Here is a 19344-nt window from a genome sequence, read left to right as displayed (position 1 = left end):
GCAGAAAAGGTGTTTCTGAAGCCAGCTCTAACTTCTTTCCCAAGAAAAAATTGGTCTTTCACTTGTTGTTTCTTTTGTCCTAAACTCTCTTGCAGCTTGGAAAGGAGATTACATGTTTAGATATGTTTAGTGTGGTAAAGTACAATATTAACATTTGAAGAATAGGTGTTCGTGGCTAGAGAAGAAGAGAGAATTAAATCTGTCATGATTAGGAATTTAGAGTAAGTCAGTCATGATTTAGTGCAAAGGGGAATAGTTTATAATATAATATTTAATAGTCAATGCATTTCCATAGTTTTCTGCAGGACAGTATTGTGAATGACTTAGCTCTGGTTCTCTTCCTATGGTAATATGTTTAAGAAGCCTAATAGGATGAAGAATTGGGTATGTTCTATTTTGTCTGACCGTGAATGTGCTATTGGCTCTCTTTAAAACTCTTCAGGGAGTTTCAGATCAGTTTAATGCCAAAGCCTACTGTGTTCATGGGTGTAGAATGTTCTATTACAGAAGTTGGTTAGGTCATACCTCAGCTCTGTCTTGACTTCACCCTTACTTAATTAATCTGAAATGTGGTGGTAATCACAGAGATGCCCTCTCTTCATCCTAAAATTGTTACATTCCAGTTTGGTTGGGAAGTGGTTTTTCCTTTCTGTTGTCCTTGTATTTAAAAGGAGAGGTTGTGACAGGTATAAATGTGAGTACATATGACTAAAAAACACTGATATTTGGAAGCATGGTTTTTCTATTTGTATTTGCTAGAAAAATCTAGTAGTGTGCATGGCCTCAAGAGATTGGATAAGCGTACATCTCTCTAGGTTATGAAATTGGCCCTGTTTTAGTTATTTTTATGAGGATTGTGATGACCCCTTTGGCAATGAAGGCTGGAGAGTTTCTTCAAATCCTAGGCTGGGTAGTTATCTTAGCTATTTTATGTATGTTCATCATCATGTCACTAGCTAAAATGAGCTAGCTGCTTCATCTGATCTCTCCTGTGATGTGAATGTTGCATTGAGCGATCTTGCATATTGCAAGGCTCTCTTCCCACCCCCGACATTTGAATATAGGTAGTGTGGGGAGGAGCTGTTTGAAGGGCAGGCAGAGTTGTGGTAGGTTACTGCATTGCAATTAGGGGATAATTTAAGTTTTTTGTTAAGGGTGCCTAGAGCTATGGATAAGGTGCCTTTTTAGCACTTTAATAAATCTTGGTAGTAACACCTTGATTTTTAAAGTCCTCTTCAAGAATGATATAAGAATACATTAAAAGCTTTACAACATTTTACCTGGTAACAATAGGTGCTGACTTTTATTTTTCCCTCAGGGTGCTCCATCCCTGCTCTGTCCTAAGGCCCCGCCCCCACTCTGCCCCCCTAGGACACGCTCTTGCTCCGCCTCTTCCCATCCCTGCTCTGCCCCCTCCCCTGAGTCCTCCTTTCTCCCCAACCACCTCCTCCAGCCATCAAACAGCTGTGGCTGGTGGGTTCTCAGCACCCACTATTTTTTTTCCATGGGTGCTTGAGCCCCGGAGCACCCATGGAGTTGGTGCTTATGCTGGTAACTTGGTTTCTCCAAATTCTCCTTTACCATCCAAAATGCTCTCCACAGAAGTCCTTGCTAGTGGAAACTGGTGTTTTTTGTTGATTATTAGTTAGTCATGACAATGCGCAGAGGCCCCAATCAAGATCAGGGTCCAATGAGCAAGGCAGTGTACAAACACACGTGAAGTCATTGTCCCCATACAAAGAGTTTACAATAAACAGCTTGTTTTAGGAACAGGAAAGTGCTGTCTGGCTCAATATATCTGTGTGTGTTTGTCTGTATCTTAATCCTTTTTTTCTCAGAAACAAATCTAGTTATCTCTTGAATTCATTTATACTACGTGCTTCGTATGCGTGTTCCTTATTTATTCAGTTTCCAATTTTTTTAATTTTAAACCTCTTATCAGTAGAAAAATGTATTTCCGTTGACTTAATCACTTTCATACCTTTTAATACTTGTTAGTCACTTTTTATTCCTGTTTATAATTGCATTAAAATGCTTCTGCTTCAAAACTACTGGTTCACTGTTTTCAGTATAAAACTCCTGCTGTAACTTGTCTTCTACTTATTCTTATTACTCCACTAAGAGATGGCTCACTTTCCACATAAAAATAGATCCCGTGATAAAGTATATCCAGAGGTAAATGTCATTAATTCTCATATTTCAGAGTTGACTATTTCTAGTGAAGGTATGGGCTGACCATAATATCAGTAGAGACCTGCTGGCATGAATCTAATGTACATTTAGCTACCTTCTTTATTGCTTTCATCTGCTACTTTCCATGTTTCATACCATTCCCTTTTCTCTCTTACTTGCTTTCTTTTCTCATCTTCCCTCTTCTTTGCTTACCTTCCAGTCTCTACCCCCATTATTAAACCCCCTTTCCCTCCATTCCACTCCAAACTGTACTTTAAATTTGTAATTCATAATGAATTTTAATGTCTTACTAGTTACATATCTAGTTAAAAACTAAATCAGGGTAGAAAGCCACATGTTATCAAGCATTAATAAACTACCTCATTAGACTTATCTAAAAAGACAAAACAAATGTTCCTAACATAACTTGCTTCCATTGAGATTATGCATTACATATGAGTCTGCACAAACTTTCCAAGTTTGGCAGAAAGTAAATTTGGTTACATGTGTACACATTAGTGAAGATTCAAATAGCTATAATTACAATTTTAAGAGGATATGGCATTCTCAATGTAATAGGTGGTATCAAACTGTTCGGGAGCCAAGAAATAAATAATAGTTCAATTGTTAACTGTTCAGTGTTTTCCAACCTCTAACTCTACAGAAGATCGCCCTAAGGCATACCAGGGTTCTGTTCCTTGTGAAAGGAAGACTGAGGCATAGTGAGAATCACTAGTTCCACATATCTCTTCAGGGATGAGGCTTCTTCACGCTCAGGGTTGATCCAAGATTTTGGAATGAACTCCCACAAAAACAAAGGACAGCAGGAAATAAGGACAGTCACAAACCTCCCCTCCTTTTGCTCCCAGTGCAATGTGCATTTCTTCAGTCATGCCTTCTGTAACTTAAACACACAGCAACATGTACATTTTTAAAAAAACCACGAAACAGTGCCAAAATAAAAGACTATATACACCGTTATCCCCTTTGGGAAAGGAAGGCAGAGAACAAACCACACACATTAGATGTTTATCATCACTTAATGCACTATTGGAAGGCACTCTTAAGTGTTGGTGATTCCAATGGCTATTCTCCAGCATATGATGGCATATATGTGCCAGCAATGCCCCTCTGCTATGTACATTGGCCAAACTGGACAGTCACTACGCAAGAGGATAAATGGACACAAGTCAGATATCAGGAATGGCAATATACAAAAACCTGTAGGAGAACACTTCAACCTCCCTGGCCACACAATAGCAGATGTAAAGGTAGCCATCTTACAGCAAAAAAACTTCAGGACCAGACTCCAAAGAGAAACTGCTGAGCTCCAGTTCATTTGCAAATTTGACACCATCAGATCAGGATTAAACAAAGACTGTGAATGGCTATCCAACTACAGAAGCAGTTTCTCCTCCCTTGGTGTTCACACCTCAACTGCTAGCAGAGCACCTCACCCTCCCTGATTGAGCTAACCTCGTTATCTCCATACTGATTTATACCTACCTCTAGAAATTTCCATTACTTGCATCTGAAGAAGTGAGGTTCTTACCCACGAAAGCTTATGCTCCCAATACTTCTGTTAGTCTTAAAGGTGCCACAGGACCCTCTGTAGCAGAAGACTGTTTTTAACTTGGTTGATTTTATGAAAGCATTTGATAGTGGCATCAGAGAAGCCTTCTGGAAGATTGTGGGACACTATGAAATTCTAGCAAAGATTGTTAATTTGATAAAAGCTTTTATGATTAGCCTGCATTCTGCATCAGGACAGAGGATGGAAACACAAAATGGTTTAAAATAATGCAAGGTTGTGTCCCATCCCCACTTCTTTTTTGTGGTGTCATAGATTTTGTGATAAGAGTGACAGCTGTTGTCAAGGCCACTGGTATTGGTTGGGCAAGTGATAAGCTGCAAGATATAGATTTTGCAGATGGTATAGTCGAACTGGATACCAACTTGGATAGAATGAAAAGACTCTTTATGAGCGTAAAAGCAGATCTGAGGATCACTGCTCACTGAACCCTGGGGTGTCTGAGCCCACTCCGTATCCTTGCCCCTCCTCATGTGAGGCTGGTTGGGGGGGTTGCCTTTTTGGAGGTGCCTGAGCCCCACTCCCTACATTCTCATGTGATCCAGAATCTGCGGAAGCCCTGCCCCTCTGGTTGGGGAGCTTAGAAAAGACATGCTTTGAGCATGCACACTTCCGAGACTAGGGTGAGGATTGGAACTGAGAAGGGGTATACTTGACAGATATCAAAAACTCTCCACCACTGGGGAGAGGACTGGGGAACACCACTGACATGAATAGAGCTGTTCACACTGTCACAGAGCCATTGCTTCAGGCTGTATTTATCTCCATCAGGTATTCTTTCAGCTGATAGAGCACCCAGGGGAAAAAAACAGCATTTCATGACATTCATAGATTCTAGCAACTTTGAAGTTTGAAACCCACCCTGGGCAGAAATCTGAGAAGAAACTGTAAACATTTTGGGGAAAATTTGCTTCTATCAAGTTGTGACATGGTGGTGGTGGTGTGTGTGTGTATATGTGTATATGTGTGTTTAAGAAACTTAATCTGAGTACAGCAGAATATTCAGAAGGTGCTGAAACTATTTTTTTAAAGAAAATTAATTACAGATGTGACTGCTTATTGGAAGAGGATGGGTGATTAGGGGTGCAAGACTAAGTGGTACTGAGTGACGAGGGGTATCACAGTTCAGGGCAACTGAACCTGTATTCCCCCCGCTGTAGCCCCTTGAGGACACCCTATCTAGTTTCCCGCTCCTCAGCTATCCCCTTTCCTGGGCAAAGACTTGCATCTCTCTCTCTCCTGAAGGGTTTTTTCCCCTAGGGCTTCATGGCCTATACTATGCTATCCCTAGCCAGACTATCTAAATAAGCCAATGTCTGCACTTTGCTTTCTCTTCAAAGGCTATGAACAGCAGAAAATGATAGCAGATAAGTTACCACACGGCTCTTCCTAAGCAGGTACATTTATTTTGAGATGAAAGCATTACCGAGAAAATGTATTCAAAACAATAAAAGATCCTACACACCTGCTAATAATCTTACGAGAGATCTCTTCTCCCCCCCCCCCCCCCCCAACAACTCCAGTAACGGCTCTGGTAAAAGTCAGTCCTTCAGACCCCACAATGGGATTTTTCTGTGGTTACAAGTTTGGCAGCCGTAGTTCAGAACATGCACAACTATGAATAGTATCAGAGGGGTAGCCGTGTTAGTCTGAATCTGTAAAAAGCAACAGAGGGTCCTGTGGCACCTTTGTTCAGTCTTTCCTTTACACAGCTTGGGCCTTTGATCTTCAGGTTCTGGGAACAGGTAATCAGCAGACAGTGGTCCTTTCCTCAGGGTGTAGCTTCAAAAGGCTGAGTTTTTTGCATAACCAAAGGTGGGAAATTTGTATTCAATTCCTGCTAGTGATTGACAAGGCAAACACTTGATACTGTTTGCCCCAAAAGTCCATTCTTGTCTGGCCAATTTGGTATAGTCCTTTGAAGTGGATGAGATTTCCCAGGGTTAACATCCCATCTCCCCTCTAGAGAAGTTGCATACAACCCTGGACTGCAATAATACATAACCTTTATATTTAATACAATGGACTCCAAAGATGCTTAGTTATATACGTTTTATTTTTTTCAAGGATATTTCAGGAAATTGCCACATCTGTGACAAACGGTTTGGATCTGCAGTGAGGGATGAAGGTATTATGCAGAGGGGGGAAAATGGGAAAAGGTAGTAGAAGAAGGAAGAGGGGCTAGGGGGCTCTGGTAAAGGGGTGTGGGTAGATATTAGGGGGAGGGAAGAAACAGGAGGAGTTGGTGAACTGAGGGATAGCACAGGAAGTTGAGGAGGGGCACCTGTCAGCCCTGAATTCTCCTCTTCTGTGTGTGGTTTGGGATCTGGGAGACTCTGTTTCTCTTAGGGTTTCTGAGCCCCTCTCCTTCCCCCTTCATGTGAGCTGGGGTCTGGGATTGAGGGAATGAAGGTAACACAAATGTAAACATTTGAAATCCAGGAAAAAAAACAATTAAGATACATCACCTCAATTTTCCATCTGTAAAATGGGCCTAATGTAAAATTCTTTAAGATCTTCTGAGGAAAAGCATTATATAAAAGCTATGTCTTTTGATTATTACCTAGTTACAGTAGCATTTTGACTGTAAACCTAGATGAGAACTACAACTGTCCAAATGACCACTAACTCTTACCAATAAACATTTATCTTTCTGTTTAAAAAACTAGGACATTAAATGGCAAAAAGCTTTAACTCAGAGTTAAGGTTACATGGTGGTAACTTGTGCCATTCCAGAATGTTGAGTTCAGCAAAACTCAAACTTCTGAAAACCAGGAAAGACAGAGATAAGGTAAACAGCCACATAACCTTAATTCTCTGCCCTTTTTGAGTGATACACAACACGCCCATAACACACACATTCCCACTCTGCCTTTTCTCTCTAATGGACTAGTGCTACCTATACTAGCCCTACGCTCAAGCACTGAGCATACTCCCCCAACAAAATAGCACATCTGTAAAATTTAGCAGCCATTTCATGTCCTTTTACAACCCTTTCACACTTGCACACAGGATACCGTGTATACCTATACTTCCTCCTGCCTATCATTAAATCCACAGATTGCTCTCATATCTCCCCTCGCTACTGGTAGTACCCATGGTAAGCAGACCCTAGTGCTGTGCTACTAACGCAACCTACACAATTTTGTATTGAATTGTTGCAGACTGGAACCTCCAGATACACATGTACCTCTCTCCTTTGATAACATACATGGGAAGGGGGACTCAGATCCAGATCTCCTCATATCACAATTGCAGCTCTTTCAAGCTGCTTCAACTTATTCCTCCACCATTCAATACAACTGCATCTTACTCAGTGAATGCAGCTGGAGTACATGCAGGTAATTCCCGGTGGCGGTTGCCAGCTCCATGGGAAAGAGTTATGGTTATGTATTTCCTGGTTTTCAGAAGTTTGAGTTTTGCGGAACCTGACGTTGTAGAAGGGCGCAAGCTATCGCTGGACAACCTTAACTCTGAGTTAACAAAGATTTTTGTCATTTAATAGTAAGTAAATAAGTGATGAGACTGTTGCAGCATATTTTTGTCATACTTGGCAGATAGAAAATTTTTAATTTATTTTCTAAATGTATTTGTATATAGCTTCAAATGCTGTAACCTTCTACAAGTACACAAATTAATACCATCTCCATGTGGTGTCCACCGCGCTATGTACTTTCTAATACCATTGTATGAAGATTTATGAAAACATGACATTTTAGTGTGGATTGGGTTAGTGTATATCCTTGGCTCTAGCTATGAGGAAGCTTTAGTCATTGCATTATTTAGGTCTTGATCTTGTTTACATCTTATTGAACTTGCTTCTCACAGGGATTAGACTCCGTTACTTGGCAAGTTTTTAAATTTTATTTGTTTATTATTGTTTGTTATGCCCTGTTTTAATATTAATTCAATTTTCTTTTAAAAAGCCCTCCACGATGTTCACATGAAGGGTGCTAAATAAGTGTAAGTGACTGATTGAATCTAGTTTTAGAATTATGCCAGATTTTGGTCATTATGATTTCGTATGATCATCAACATATGCAAGAAATTGCATTTCTTGAATATAAATACCATAGCTACTCTCCATTTCTCTTTTCTGCAGTGCTTTTCATTTTGCTCTTGTTTAAGATGGGGGAAGCAGGACTGTTCGTCCAACACCCCTGTCTTTGTTAGTGTTTGTGCGTGTGCATAAGGATTAATAAACAGTACATTTCCATATCTATAGCATTATTTTTTTCTGTTAATTTCTTTATTAGCGGACATAGCTCAAAGATACAGGATAAGCAAATATCCAACTCTAAAACTGTTCCGGAATGGGATGATGATGAAGAGAGAGTATAGGGGTCAGAGGTCGGTGACAGCAATAGCAGATTATATCAGGCAACAGAAAAGCAATCCTATTCGAGAAGTTAATGACTTGGAAGAAATTAAGTCTCTTGACGTAAGTCTCTTGATTGGTGTTCTATGAAATATGTGGATTTTAGTGTTTTGTATTTTGAGACAACGTGAATCATGTGTTTAATTTGGAGTATGTATATATTTCTTCATTTTTACCATTCAAAAGAATTATTTTATTGGCTTTCATATTCGCAGTGAAAAACAGATGATTATTTCTAGTATTTCAAATTATTAGAATTAACTTTTACTTTTTTTAATTGCATGGATTTTGTTAAAATTTTATCTACCTCACTGGAATTTTTTTCATTTATGTGTCAATTTGTAAACAGGAAAAGAAGCATTTTACATTCCTTCGCTGAAAGAGTATTTAGTAACATTTCTAGTCTAGATTTTTAAAACCTGCATTTTTGTATGGTCACACCTCATTTGGAGTCAGATGGACAACAGCTGTTGCCCATGTCTCTGATTGTGGGATAAATGAAAAGTATTTCTGGGTTTAACATGTTTTTTGGGGAATAATAATAATAGCCTTTGGTGACTGAAATTTAAAAAAAAAAAAAAGTCCTAAGTACATACTTTGTTTTACAGCGCAGTAAAAGAAATATCATTGGATATTTCGAGCAAAAGGACGCCAACAACTATAAAACTTTTGAAAGAGTAGCAAATATTTTGCACGATGATTGTGTCTTCCTTTCTGCATTTGGGTAAGTTTTTACATGTATCGGCTGTGTGACTGATACTGAAGTCTTTACACTAACAAATTACAGTGAGTCCTGCTTAATAGAAAGATTTTTTGGTAAAGAACTAAAAGATGATTGGATTGGAGTCTAAAAGCAAATCCTTGTACTGAGATCAACCTAGAATACTAAACAAAAACCTCATCTATCCAGATAGTTCTTTGTATCTTTAGTTTTTGTAGTGAAATCTTGTTTTGTTGGCATTATGCCTCCTCTTTACTGTTCCTGCAATAGTTAGTTTGGCATTTTTCTCTGCACAGAAAGTAATAGGGAGTCCATTAGCAATATCAGAAATTTAAATTTTAAAAATGCTGATGTGTAGAATGTTTTGTAGCAATCTGAATAATTTTTGTAACTTTCACATTCATTTAATCAATACTTTGTAAGGCTTTCTCATAAATACTCTTTGTTTTCTTAAAATTCTATTGCTCTTCATAATAATTGCTGTTTGAGAGTAAGAGAGTTCAGTAGCTAGTTACATCTGTGCTAATTAAAACATAGCTGCTTAAAATCTTTTCACCTGTAAATTCCACCATTAGCTGCAAAATTCCAAAATCCCAGGCTTCGGGGACCATCAGACATAAAATTCTCCAGTGGCCTTGAAATTCTTTATCCATCTTAATACGCTTGTTTGCAGCTACAAATGAAAATACACAAGGTGCAGGCCAAAATCTTTCATACAGTCATATTGTTGAATTTTTACCTATGAAATAGTAACACATGTCTTCCCCCAACCCCAGGTCAGTATAAAATGAAGACAACCTAACTTCACAATTGCAGGACTTTCTATAATTATTTTTTTAATATATTGTGGTAGCACCTAGATGCCCCGATTGGGGACCCCATTGTCAAGTGACACACACACACACACACACACACACACACACACACACACGTTGCACTAGAAAATACTGCAACCCTCTACCTTTAGTCCCCACACTGGGCTGGGCTTCAGCCCCGCTCGGAGCATCTGGATCCGGACTTCAGCCCCCTGCTGACATCAGAGCTCCCAGTTGGGGCTTTCTGCCCTGGCGACCCCATCAAAATGGAGTTGCAACCCACATTTTGAGAACCACTGATTTATATGAAATGGTCCCTACCCTGAGGAGCTTAGTATAAAAATCAGACCATTTTTATGGCTCGCCCACCTTAAAAAAAATGCATCAAATTCTGTTTTGTTTGGCAATGTTATATTATGTGATCTATAGCACCAATGCTAGACATCCCTCCACTTATTCATGCCTTAAACTACTGCCATATTTTGCATCAGATGTGGTTGCATGTTGTTAGTGAATGAAGATTCCATTGTACAGAAGTTTCTTAAAATGCCTAGGAATGATTTGGGGTGCCAATGAATCACCATAACACCCATTCCTACCTCAGCCCAAGTGCAGCGTTTGTTTTTGAGGGGTGAGGGTTCTCTTTGTTGAGGTGCTGCCTTTGGCCAGAATCTCATGTTATTTCTAACAACAATGTGCAATCCTGAATAAAGGCCTTGTCTACACTACACAGTTTTGTCAACAAAAGTCAGCTTTCATTGACAAAACAGTGGAGGTATACACACTACAATCCTGGTTTAACTCTCCTGCTACTCCGACAAAATAAAACCACCTCAACGAGAGGCATAGAGCTTTTTGTGACAAAGTTAGATCAGCGCAGTGTCAGCGTACTCACTGTGCTTGCTTATGTCATCTTAATTGGCCTCCAGGAGGTGTCTCACAATGCCCATCATGACCGCTCTGGTCAGCAGTTTGAACTCCGCTGCCCTGAAGGTACACAGGTATGTGCCCCTCCCACATTTAAAGGCCTGGGAATTTTTGAAATTCCTCTTCCTGTTTTCTTGGCATGGACAGTTCACACAGCATCTTCGCAGCTGACCATGCCAGCTTTCCTCAGTAGACACACTCCCGAGTGGAGCACACTAGAGCTGTTGGCCCTGCTGGGTCTGTGGAAAGAGGAAGCTGTGCAGTTGCAGCTTCGTGCCAGCTGTAGGAACTTTGATACCTACAGGCAGATTGCTAGTGAGCTGCAGGAGAAGGGGCACAAGAGGGACATGCAGCAGTGCTGTGCTAAGATCAAGAAGCTGAGGCAGGCATACCAGAAGGCCAGGGAGGCCAACCATTGTTCTGGTGTAGTGCTGAAGACATGCTACTTCTAGAAGGAGCTGCATGTCATCCTCGGTGGCGACCACACCTCCACCACCACGAGCCCCATGAATACTTTGGGGAACTGGAGGCAGCGACCAGTCAGGTCAACCCCAAGGACGAAGTGATAGACAAAGAAGCTGAGTTGGAGAAGGATGTGGAATACACCACAGTGTCATCTGGTGGCGTGGCGAGTCAGGACCTCTTTTCCACTCCAGAGGGGTCTAGACAGTCCCAGCACTCCAGCTCTGGCATGCCTGAAGAAGGGGAGGCAAGCTCTGGTAAGCACGCATTGTGGTTTGATACTGCATGGTGAGAGGAGATTGAGCTCTCATGTACTTTGTGTGGGAGGCATAAGGAACAGAAATTAACAAATGAGCCTATGCAGCTGTGCAGTGGGGGGGCCTGGCGGAAAAGTTTGGTAATGTACACCAGGATGTCCTGCGAATTCTCCATAGAGATCTCTAGAAAACTTTCCTGTAGGTATTCTGCAATCCTCTGACGAAGGTTCCTTGGCCGAGTTGTCTTGTTGCTGCGAACTGGAAATTATTTCAGCAGGGACTAGAGTGGCACACAGGTGAGCAGCATACGGACCCGGTCTGAAGCCGCACACATGCAGGAGATGCACCCTTTGCATCCTGGGTTACCCTCAGGAGTGAGATATCAGGTTCAATTACCCCCGCCTGTGGCAAAAGGTGCCAATATTCAGAATACCCTCCCTAAGCGTGTGTAGTGACCCTCTTCACAAATCACCCAGACCCTTTGTCCCTTCTTGCCCACTCCCGCTCCAAAACCCACTACCCTCCACCCCTCAGCTGACCTCACCATTTTTCGGACTCTTGACGAACTGTGTGCTAGCAAAGGGACAGTGAGAAATAAGCATATGTAACTTTTATGATTCATGGCTGTAAGTGAACTCACAATACTGTCTCTTTCATTGTTTCTTTGGCTTCTGCAGATGTGCCCTTGAGGACCCACTCCTCCGCACCAGTGGAGTGCCTCTGTCAGATAAGTAGGGCCTACCAAATTCACAGTCCATTTTGGTCAATTTCATGGTCATAGGATTTTAAAAATCGTAAATTTCATGATATCAGCTATTTAAATCTGATATTTCATGGTGTTGTAATTGTAGGAGTCCTGATCCAAAAAGGAGTTGTGGGGGTTGCAAGGTTATTGTAGGGGGGGGTTACTTCTGCACTGCTGCTGGCAGCGGTGCTGCCTTTAGAGCTGGGCAGCTGGAGAGTGGCAGCTGCTAGCCAAGAGCCCAGCTCTGAATGCAGAGCTGCCTCCAACAGCAGAGCAGAATTAAGGATGGCATGGTACGGTATTGCCACCCCTACTTCTGCGCTGCTCCATGCAGAGCTGGGCCCTCAGTCAGCAGCCACCACGCTCCAGCCGCCCAGCTCTGAAAGCAGTGCAGAAGTAAGGGTGGGAATACTGAGACCCCCCCTTAAATAAATTTCTGGGCCACCCCTGCAACTCCCTTTTGGGTCAGGACCCCCAATTTGAGAAACCCTGGTCTCCCCCATGAAATGCCTATAGTATAGGGTAAAAGCACAGAAGACCAGATTTCATGGAGGGAGATCAGATTTCACAGTCTGTGATGTGTTTTTCATGGTTGTGAATTTGGTAGGGCCATACAGATAAAGAGGCAAACCAGGAGGAGTAAGGATATTTTTTGTGAAGTGCTGTAGTCAACAGACGTATCACATAGCGAAACAAGAGGGTGGAGGGAGTCAATTAATGAAAGACTCAGGCAGGATAGCCTGGAAGGGACACAGTGGCAGGCGCATATGATAAAGCTACTGGAGGGCCAGACAGAGATGCTCAAGTCCCTCATTGCACTGCAGTTTGAGCACATCTGTGCACAACTCCTTCAGCCAATACAGAACTCCATTCCCTGCCCTCCCCAAACTCCCACATCACATTCCTTACATGTTTACTCCTGGGGGAATTCTGCGTCAAAAAAATAAAAATTCTGCACATAGTATTTTAAAATTCTGCATATTTTATTTGTCAAAATAATGCAATATAATCACACCAGTTTCAATTAGTTTTGTAATTCATTTCAAAGTACCTGTCAGCAAGTATGTCTGTAACAATTAAAGACAACAAAAAGATTCAGGAAATGTTTTTTGACAAATAGATTCCTTACTAGGCATATTAATACAGAACTCTGAGTAATAATTCATTTAAACTACAATATAGAACCATATTTCCCGCACCCCTCAGAAGCAGTGCAAAGGCTTGGGGGAATCAGGGCTAACGGAGCAGCTGAGAGAGAGGGAAGTAATTGCTGGGAAGGAGCCTGGGTATGAACTTGAAGGGTTGTTGGGTATTGGTGAGAAAAGTATGGAACAGGGGTTTTTTTGGTGGGGGGGAGGGATTGTTAGGGAGCATCCCCCATGCAGACCCTGGCTGACCTCTAGCCTCCCTCACTCAGCCAAGCACACCTGCCCCTGTTCCCATGTGTCCTTGTTCCCCCATGTGTCCTTGCACCCCCTGTCCCCATCTGTCTCTGTGCCCCCACTCAACCCATATGCCCTGCCCCGTGGCCCTGCACCTCCACTCCCATTCAGCCCTTGCCCCAGTCTGTCCTTCCCCACTAGCCCTTATGAGTCCCTGTCTGACCCTCCCCTCCGCCCCCAAGCAGTCCCAAGCTCTCTGTCTCCCTATATCCCCTGTCTCCTGATCTGGCCCAACAGGCGCTGTGAAGAAGGCAGGCTCTTTCTCTTCACTATCGTAACTGGGGCCGGCCAGGAGTGCTGCTGTGCTCTAATGCCACATTGCCCTCTGGTGGGCAAAAGGCAGAACTGCAGCAACTGTTCAGCAGAAGCTATTTTCTGCACACACAAAAAATAAAAAATAAATGCACAGCACATGCAATATGCGCAGTGGCGCAGAATCCCCCAGGAGTACATTTTCCTGGTTCCTAGCAGTATCCTGTGCACTCCACAATGAAAGCTGAAGATACTCACAGCTGTGAGAGCCATAACCAAGAGACTGTTCCTCATTACCATGTCCCCTGTTTGACAAATTTTTTGTGTTTTGTCCTGTTATTAAACTTTAATCTTTGAAGTAAAATGAGTCTTTATTTGTGTCATACACACATTAGTTGGTGCTAACATCAAACACAGTGGCTATAGGCAGAAATATTTGCTCAGTACAATTAATGCTCAGGAAGCAAGCCCTATAGGGGTCAGTTAAAGACACGTTACTGGGAATCAGTGTCAAAATGCTCCTTCAAAGCTTCCCTATTTCGAATAGCCCCCTGCTATGCCCCTCTAATTGCCCTGGTATCGGGCTGCTCAAAATCAGCAGCTAACTGATCTACTTCAGCACTCCACCCTGGGGAAACTTTTCCTCCTTCGCTTCACAAATATGCAGAGTACAGCAGGTCGCGGTGCCCATTGGAATATTTTCCTCACTGAGGTCTAACCTTCCAAAAAGGCAGCACCAGCAAGCTTTTAAACAGCCAAAGGCACATTCAGCCGTCATTCAGCACCTGCTGAGCCTGTTGTTGAGGCACCCCTTCCTGCTGTCTAGGTTCCCGGTGTAAGGCTTCATGAGCCATGGGAGCCAGGGATTGGCAGGGTCTCCCAGGATCACCATGGGCATTTCCACATCCCATATTGGAATCTTCTGGTCTGGAAAGACAGTCCCAGTGTGCAGCTTTCTATACAGTCCAGTGTTCCTAAAAATGTGCACATCATGTACCTTCCCTGACCACCCTGCACTGATGTCAGTGAAAAGGCCCTGGTGATTCACCAGCTCCTGCAAGACCATGGAGAAGTAGCCCTTTCGGTTAATGTACTCTGTCGCAAGACGTCCTGTGTTCAAAATTGGGATATGTGTTCCATCTATCTCCTCGCCACAGTTAGGGAATCCCATTGCCTCAAAGCCGTCAACAATTTCCTGCACATTGTCAAGAGTCATAGTCCTTCATAGCAGGAGATGATTAATAGCCCCACACACTTGCATCACTGGACTTTCCATGGTGAACTTTCCAACTCCAAACTGATTCGCAACTGACCGGTAGCAGTCTGGATTTGACGGCTTCCACACAGCGATCGCCATTCGCTTTTCCACAGTGAGGTCAGCTCTCATTCTGGAGTCCTTGCATCGCAGTGGTAAGGTGAGCCAGCACACAGTTCCAGGACAGTGGATTTGCACATGCGAAAGTTCTACAGCCACTGCTCATCATCCCATACATACATCATGATGCAATCTCACCACTCAGTGCTTGTTTCCCAAGCCCAGTACTGATGGTCCACTGTGAGCAGCTGCTCTGTGAATGCCAGCAGCAATCTTGAATTATTTCTTTCCATGGCACACAGCAGGGCAGGCACCACCAATTCACTTTCTGATTTGCAGCTGCATGACCAGCCATGCTGTGTTCATAATGCTCATCACCAGAATGGTCAGCAGTGCAGGATCTATATTTTGAGGCAGAGATGGTGGGCACACAATTAACAAGGGCTGTTGAAAAACGGCATGAAACCAAGTCAGAAGCCCATGGAATGATGGGACAGAAAGAACTGTATCATGGGATGGTGAACACACCCCCATGATGCACCGTGATCCATTCCCAGAGCTCCCAATGGCAGTGAGTGGCAAGTTGCACAGTGGGATAACTACCCACGATGCAACACTCTCTGTAAATGCAAGAGCACCAACTGTGGACATGCTCCGCCGACACAAGGAGCGTTGTGTGGATATGCACAACCGATGTAATTAAAGCGGCTTATGATCATTGATGTAACTTAAGTCAACTTAACTCTGTAGTGTAGACATGGCCTAAGGTTGGTTAAAGAATCCATCATGTGGCTCTTAACTCACACTGACACCTTTGTTAGTAAGATCTGTAGGTGTGGGCAGTGCTAAAGTGTCAACTTAGTTTGTAAAGAGCTTTCCTTTTCAGTGATAAAGAACTTAATCGCAAGTTAAACACCTTGCGGCAAATTCCACTATTGCAGAACACCCTAAACTAACCAACAAATGAGTGAAGTATATCTATTTTTATTCCTATTTTACAGTAGTATTGTCATGTAAAATTAGTAGGGTTTTTTTCTATCAAAAATTCTAAGCCCAACAAAATATCTCTAGTAATGCTGTAGAAGAACATTAAATGTTTAGGGGGAGATATTTAACTTTCAGAGGCACAATGGCAGTTACATGTCTTATGAGAGAGAAGTGCATAACTGTCATTTATGTCTTTAGAAAATTGCCCCTCCCCTTAAGGTGGATGTGCTGGTAATATGTGACATACAGCTTTTGACTTTGGTTATCAGTAGTCAACAACGAAAACTATCACTTATTAAGCACTAATGAGCTCAGTTACATGCCAGTTTAGTTTACTGGTTAAAGAATAAGACAAAGGGTATGGCTACACAGCAGTCTTTTGGGGTGTGAAGGGGGGGCAGTTGTAGCACATACAGATGTATCCAAGCTAGCTTTAACCTATATCAATAACAATGAAGCTGCAGCAGCATTAGTTAATTTAATATTGGTAAAGTGCATTTGAATCTTCCAATAGAAAACACTATAGAAGTTGACAGTTATCTATATTTTATTAAATAATAATGTATTAACAGCAATATTTCAACTATAATAGTAATTCAGTGGGGAGAGAAATAAAATGGGCAGTGGCTAATGTTTTTTAATTGTAGAGGTAATAAAATACTACTATAGGTCCTGCTTTTGCAATGTTTAGTGTGCTGGCACATGACTGTTTAAAGTGACTGGGCCTCTTGCAAATTTGTCTATCTGCTTAAGTTGCAGGATCAGGACCTTAGTTAGTATAATGTTTTTCACACAAACGGAATTCCAAAATACTTTTGAGTTAAATAATAATGAGGATTGGCAGAGAAATTAAGAGATATAGGGAGGGTAGAAAAATGTTTCTTCCAGTTGAACAAGCTCAGTACACAGCTAAGGTCTCTTAAACATGCACAAGAAACCACTAAAACAAGCAAGTAAACAAAATCAGCACCATACAAGTGGTCCTCACTTTTTCCTAGTTTATTTTCCGGTGAATTAGAGTTTAACAAAAGAGGTGTATTTCTATTAAAAGGATATGGCTGTGAAAGTAGAGAAGATCAAGGAGGAGAATAATCAAGTGTATTTCTTTTGGCAAGGCTGCGTATCTCAGGCTCTCTGCATCTGCCTCATGTTCTAAACTAGTGAACCAGCATCTGAGGCAGTAAAATCCTTCAGATGCTCTCTGACCACAACTTTCATTCTTGTTCTGAGGACCAGAAGCACTAAACTACTATTCAGAACCTTGTTTCTTTATAGTGTCTTTCCATTCTTCCAAATCCTTCAAAAGCCCGTAGAAGTATAAAAATGATATTAAGGATTCCTCTGTCCCACCACTTCAGGAACAGTAGGCAATAATAATGACCTGAAATTCTTACTGAAAATATTTATTTAGATATTGTAAGACATCCAAGAACTAGTCAAGAAAAGTGCTGGTGCCTTGGATTTTCAACTGTCACTACTTCTAATCTATCTATTACTAGATTCTGACAATGTGTATTTAAATAACCCACATTTTCCTGGAAATTGCCTCTGAGGATATTCCAAAACAGTCTTCTCTGTTTGCTCTAAATATCACCAAGTTTTGAAGGCTAACCTCTCCTTTTCTCACTTGGAGAGGCCAAGGTTCTGCATATTTGATTAGAAGAGAATAAATCAAACTATGCTATTCTTCTCTATTGAAGAATCCAAGAATTGTCTAATATTTTGTCTGCGTTAGGTAAATTTTATTGTGTGTGCTAAAATTTATTCTGTCTGCTAGATTTCTAAATTCTGCGAGCTTCCAGCTAATAGCCATGCTCACTTCTTCAGTCGAATTCTTGAATGGTTTGTTACTCATTAATTATAGTGACTGTGATCTACATGCTTTTAGAACACCAGTTCTTGGGTTCCTTGATTTATTTGAAATAATGTCAAAGGGACCATCTTATTTTGGACCTCAAGTGGTTAAGCCACTTAGTTGCCAAGTATATCAAAACAGAGTCAATCCCAGTTTTTCCTAGCCTCAATCCCAGAGAATCTCTCTATAAACTTGTAATATGCCTATCTCTACATTCCCATCTCCCCAGCCCAACTGTTATCAACATCATCCCCACCATCACTTCCTTAAGAGACTTAATTTCCATTTCTGTACTCTCCCTGATAGCCTGTCTTCCGCTTCGTTTTTTCACAAAGCATAGTTGCAGCCCAATTCTGGAACCAAGGAATGTCCATATTTGTATAACTAATTTGTCTAAGGAAAAGCCTCTCAGATGGCAATCTCCCACATCCTAATGCTGCTCAGCTTTCTGAAGTTAGTTGTACAATTCAGCAGGAATTCTCTGAACCTGACAGAGCATAGTCCATGTGGCATTCCACTTCAGACTGACACGGGCAGAGCTTTCCTGCCTTGAGTAGGCAACCATACTGAAGCAAAGGATATGGAGTTTTGTCATCTGCAGTTCTGCTTGTTTTGCTGAAATCTGTAGCTGATGGCCTGAGATAATCCTCTGGGCTCTTTTCCACTTTCATAACCTGCTTCAAGGTAGAGCCTATGAGGCACTGAACCTGGAGAGTGATACATTTTTCACAACTGTTATGGTGACTTCAGGTTCCAAACTTGTTGGAAGGATTTTTTTCTCTAGTCTCCCCTGTTGGAAACTTACACAGACAAGTGTTTCTAGTTTGGAGTATATAGAACTAAATGGTTCAAGTGAAAATGGTTCTAGTTAGATCCAAAATCCACCTATAAACTCTAAAGATTATAAAGTACCTCCTAATCCTTAATAGGGTTCTCCCAGTCTGAGTCTGGACAGACAGCTCAACAATTGTAAGGTTATATGAACTATCATGTCCAGATTTCTCTTACAATGAGCTGAAATAAATATGAAAGCTTTTCATTTTGCAGGAAAAGCAGACCACCTCACAAACCACCCTCAAGACAATGCTGCTTTTGCCTTGCCAAAGCAGTGCTGTCTTTGAGTTATTTAGGTAAAGGAAGTTGAAACAAAGCCACAATTTTACTTGTTATGGTACATGGAGAGGATTGGCAGGATGGGCACAATTTCAAAGAATTATAAAGAAAATCAGAGTTGAAATATCACCAGTGTAAAAGTTAGTGGTCACTGCTTAGGAACAAGATGGATAAGAAAGAAGAGCGTTGTAGACTGAACCTTATGGGAGAGGTCTTTGCAAAGAGGACGAACAAACACCAGAGACTAAGACTATGTTGGTTAATAGGAGTGAAACTACAGTGGGGGAGAGAGTCTGTAGCTGCAGAGGTAGA

General features: G+C 41.7%; 1 protein-coding gene across 1 annotated transcript in view; it reads left to right on the top strand.

The window, feature by feature from the left end:
- Positions 1–19344, top strand: part of ERP44 (endoplasmic reticulum protein 44) — a 116223-nt gene that overhangs the window by 67873 nt on the left and 29006 nt on the right. The window contains exons 5-6 of the mRNA XM_005292617.3: positions 8020–8204; positions 8750–8865. Coding sequence (XP_005292674.3) covers positions 8020–8204; positions 8750–8865 — 301 coding nt within the window. The remainder of the gene's footprint in view (positions 1–8019; positions 8205–8749; positions 8866–19344) is intronic.

Source organism: Chrysemys picta, chromosome 2, assembly GCF_011386835.1.
Source record: "Chrysemys picta bellii isolate R12L10 chromosome 2, ASM1138683v2, whole genome shotgun sequence".
Lineage (NCBI taxonomy): Eukaryota > Metazoa > Chordata > Testudines > Emydidae > Chrysemys > Chrysemys picta.
Note: the sequence above shows the minus strand (reverse complement) of the source record. Positions and strands in the feature narration are given on the sequence as shown.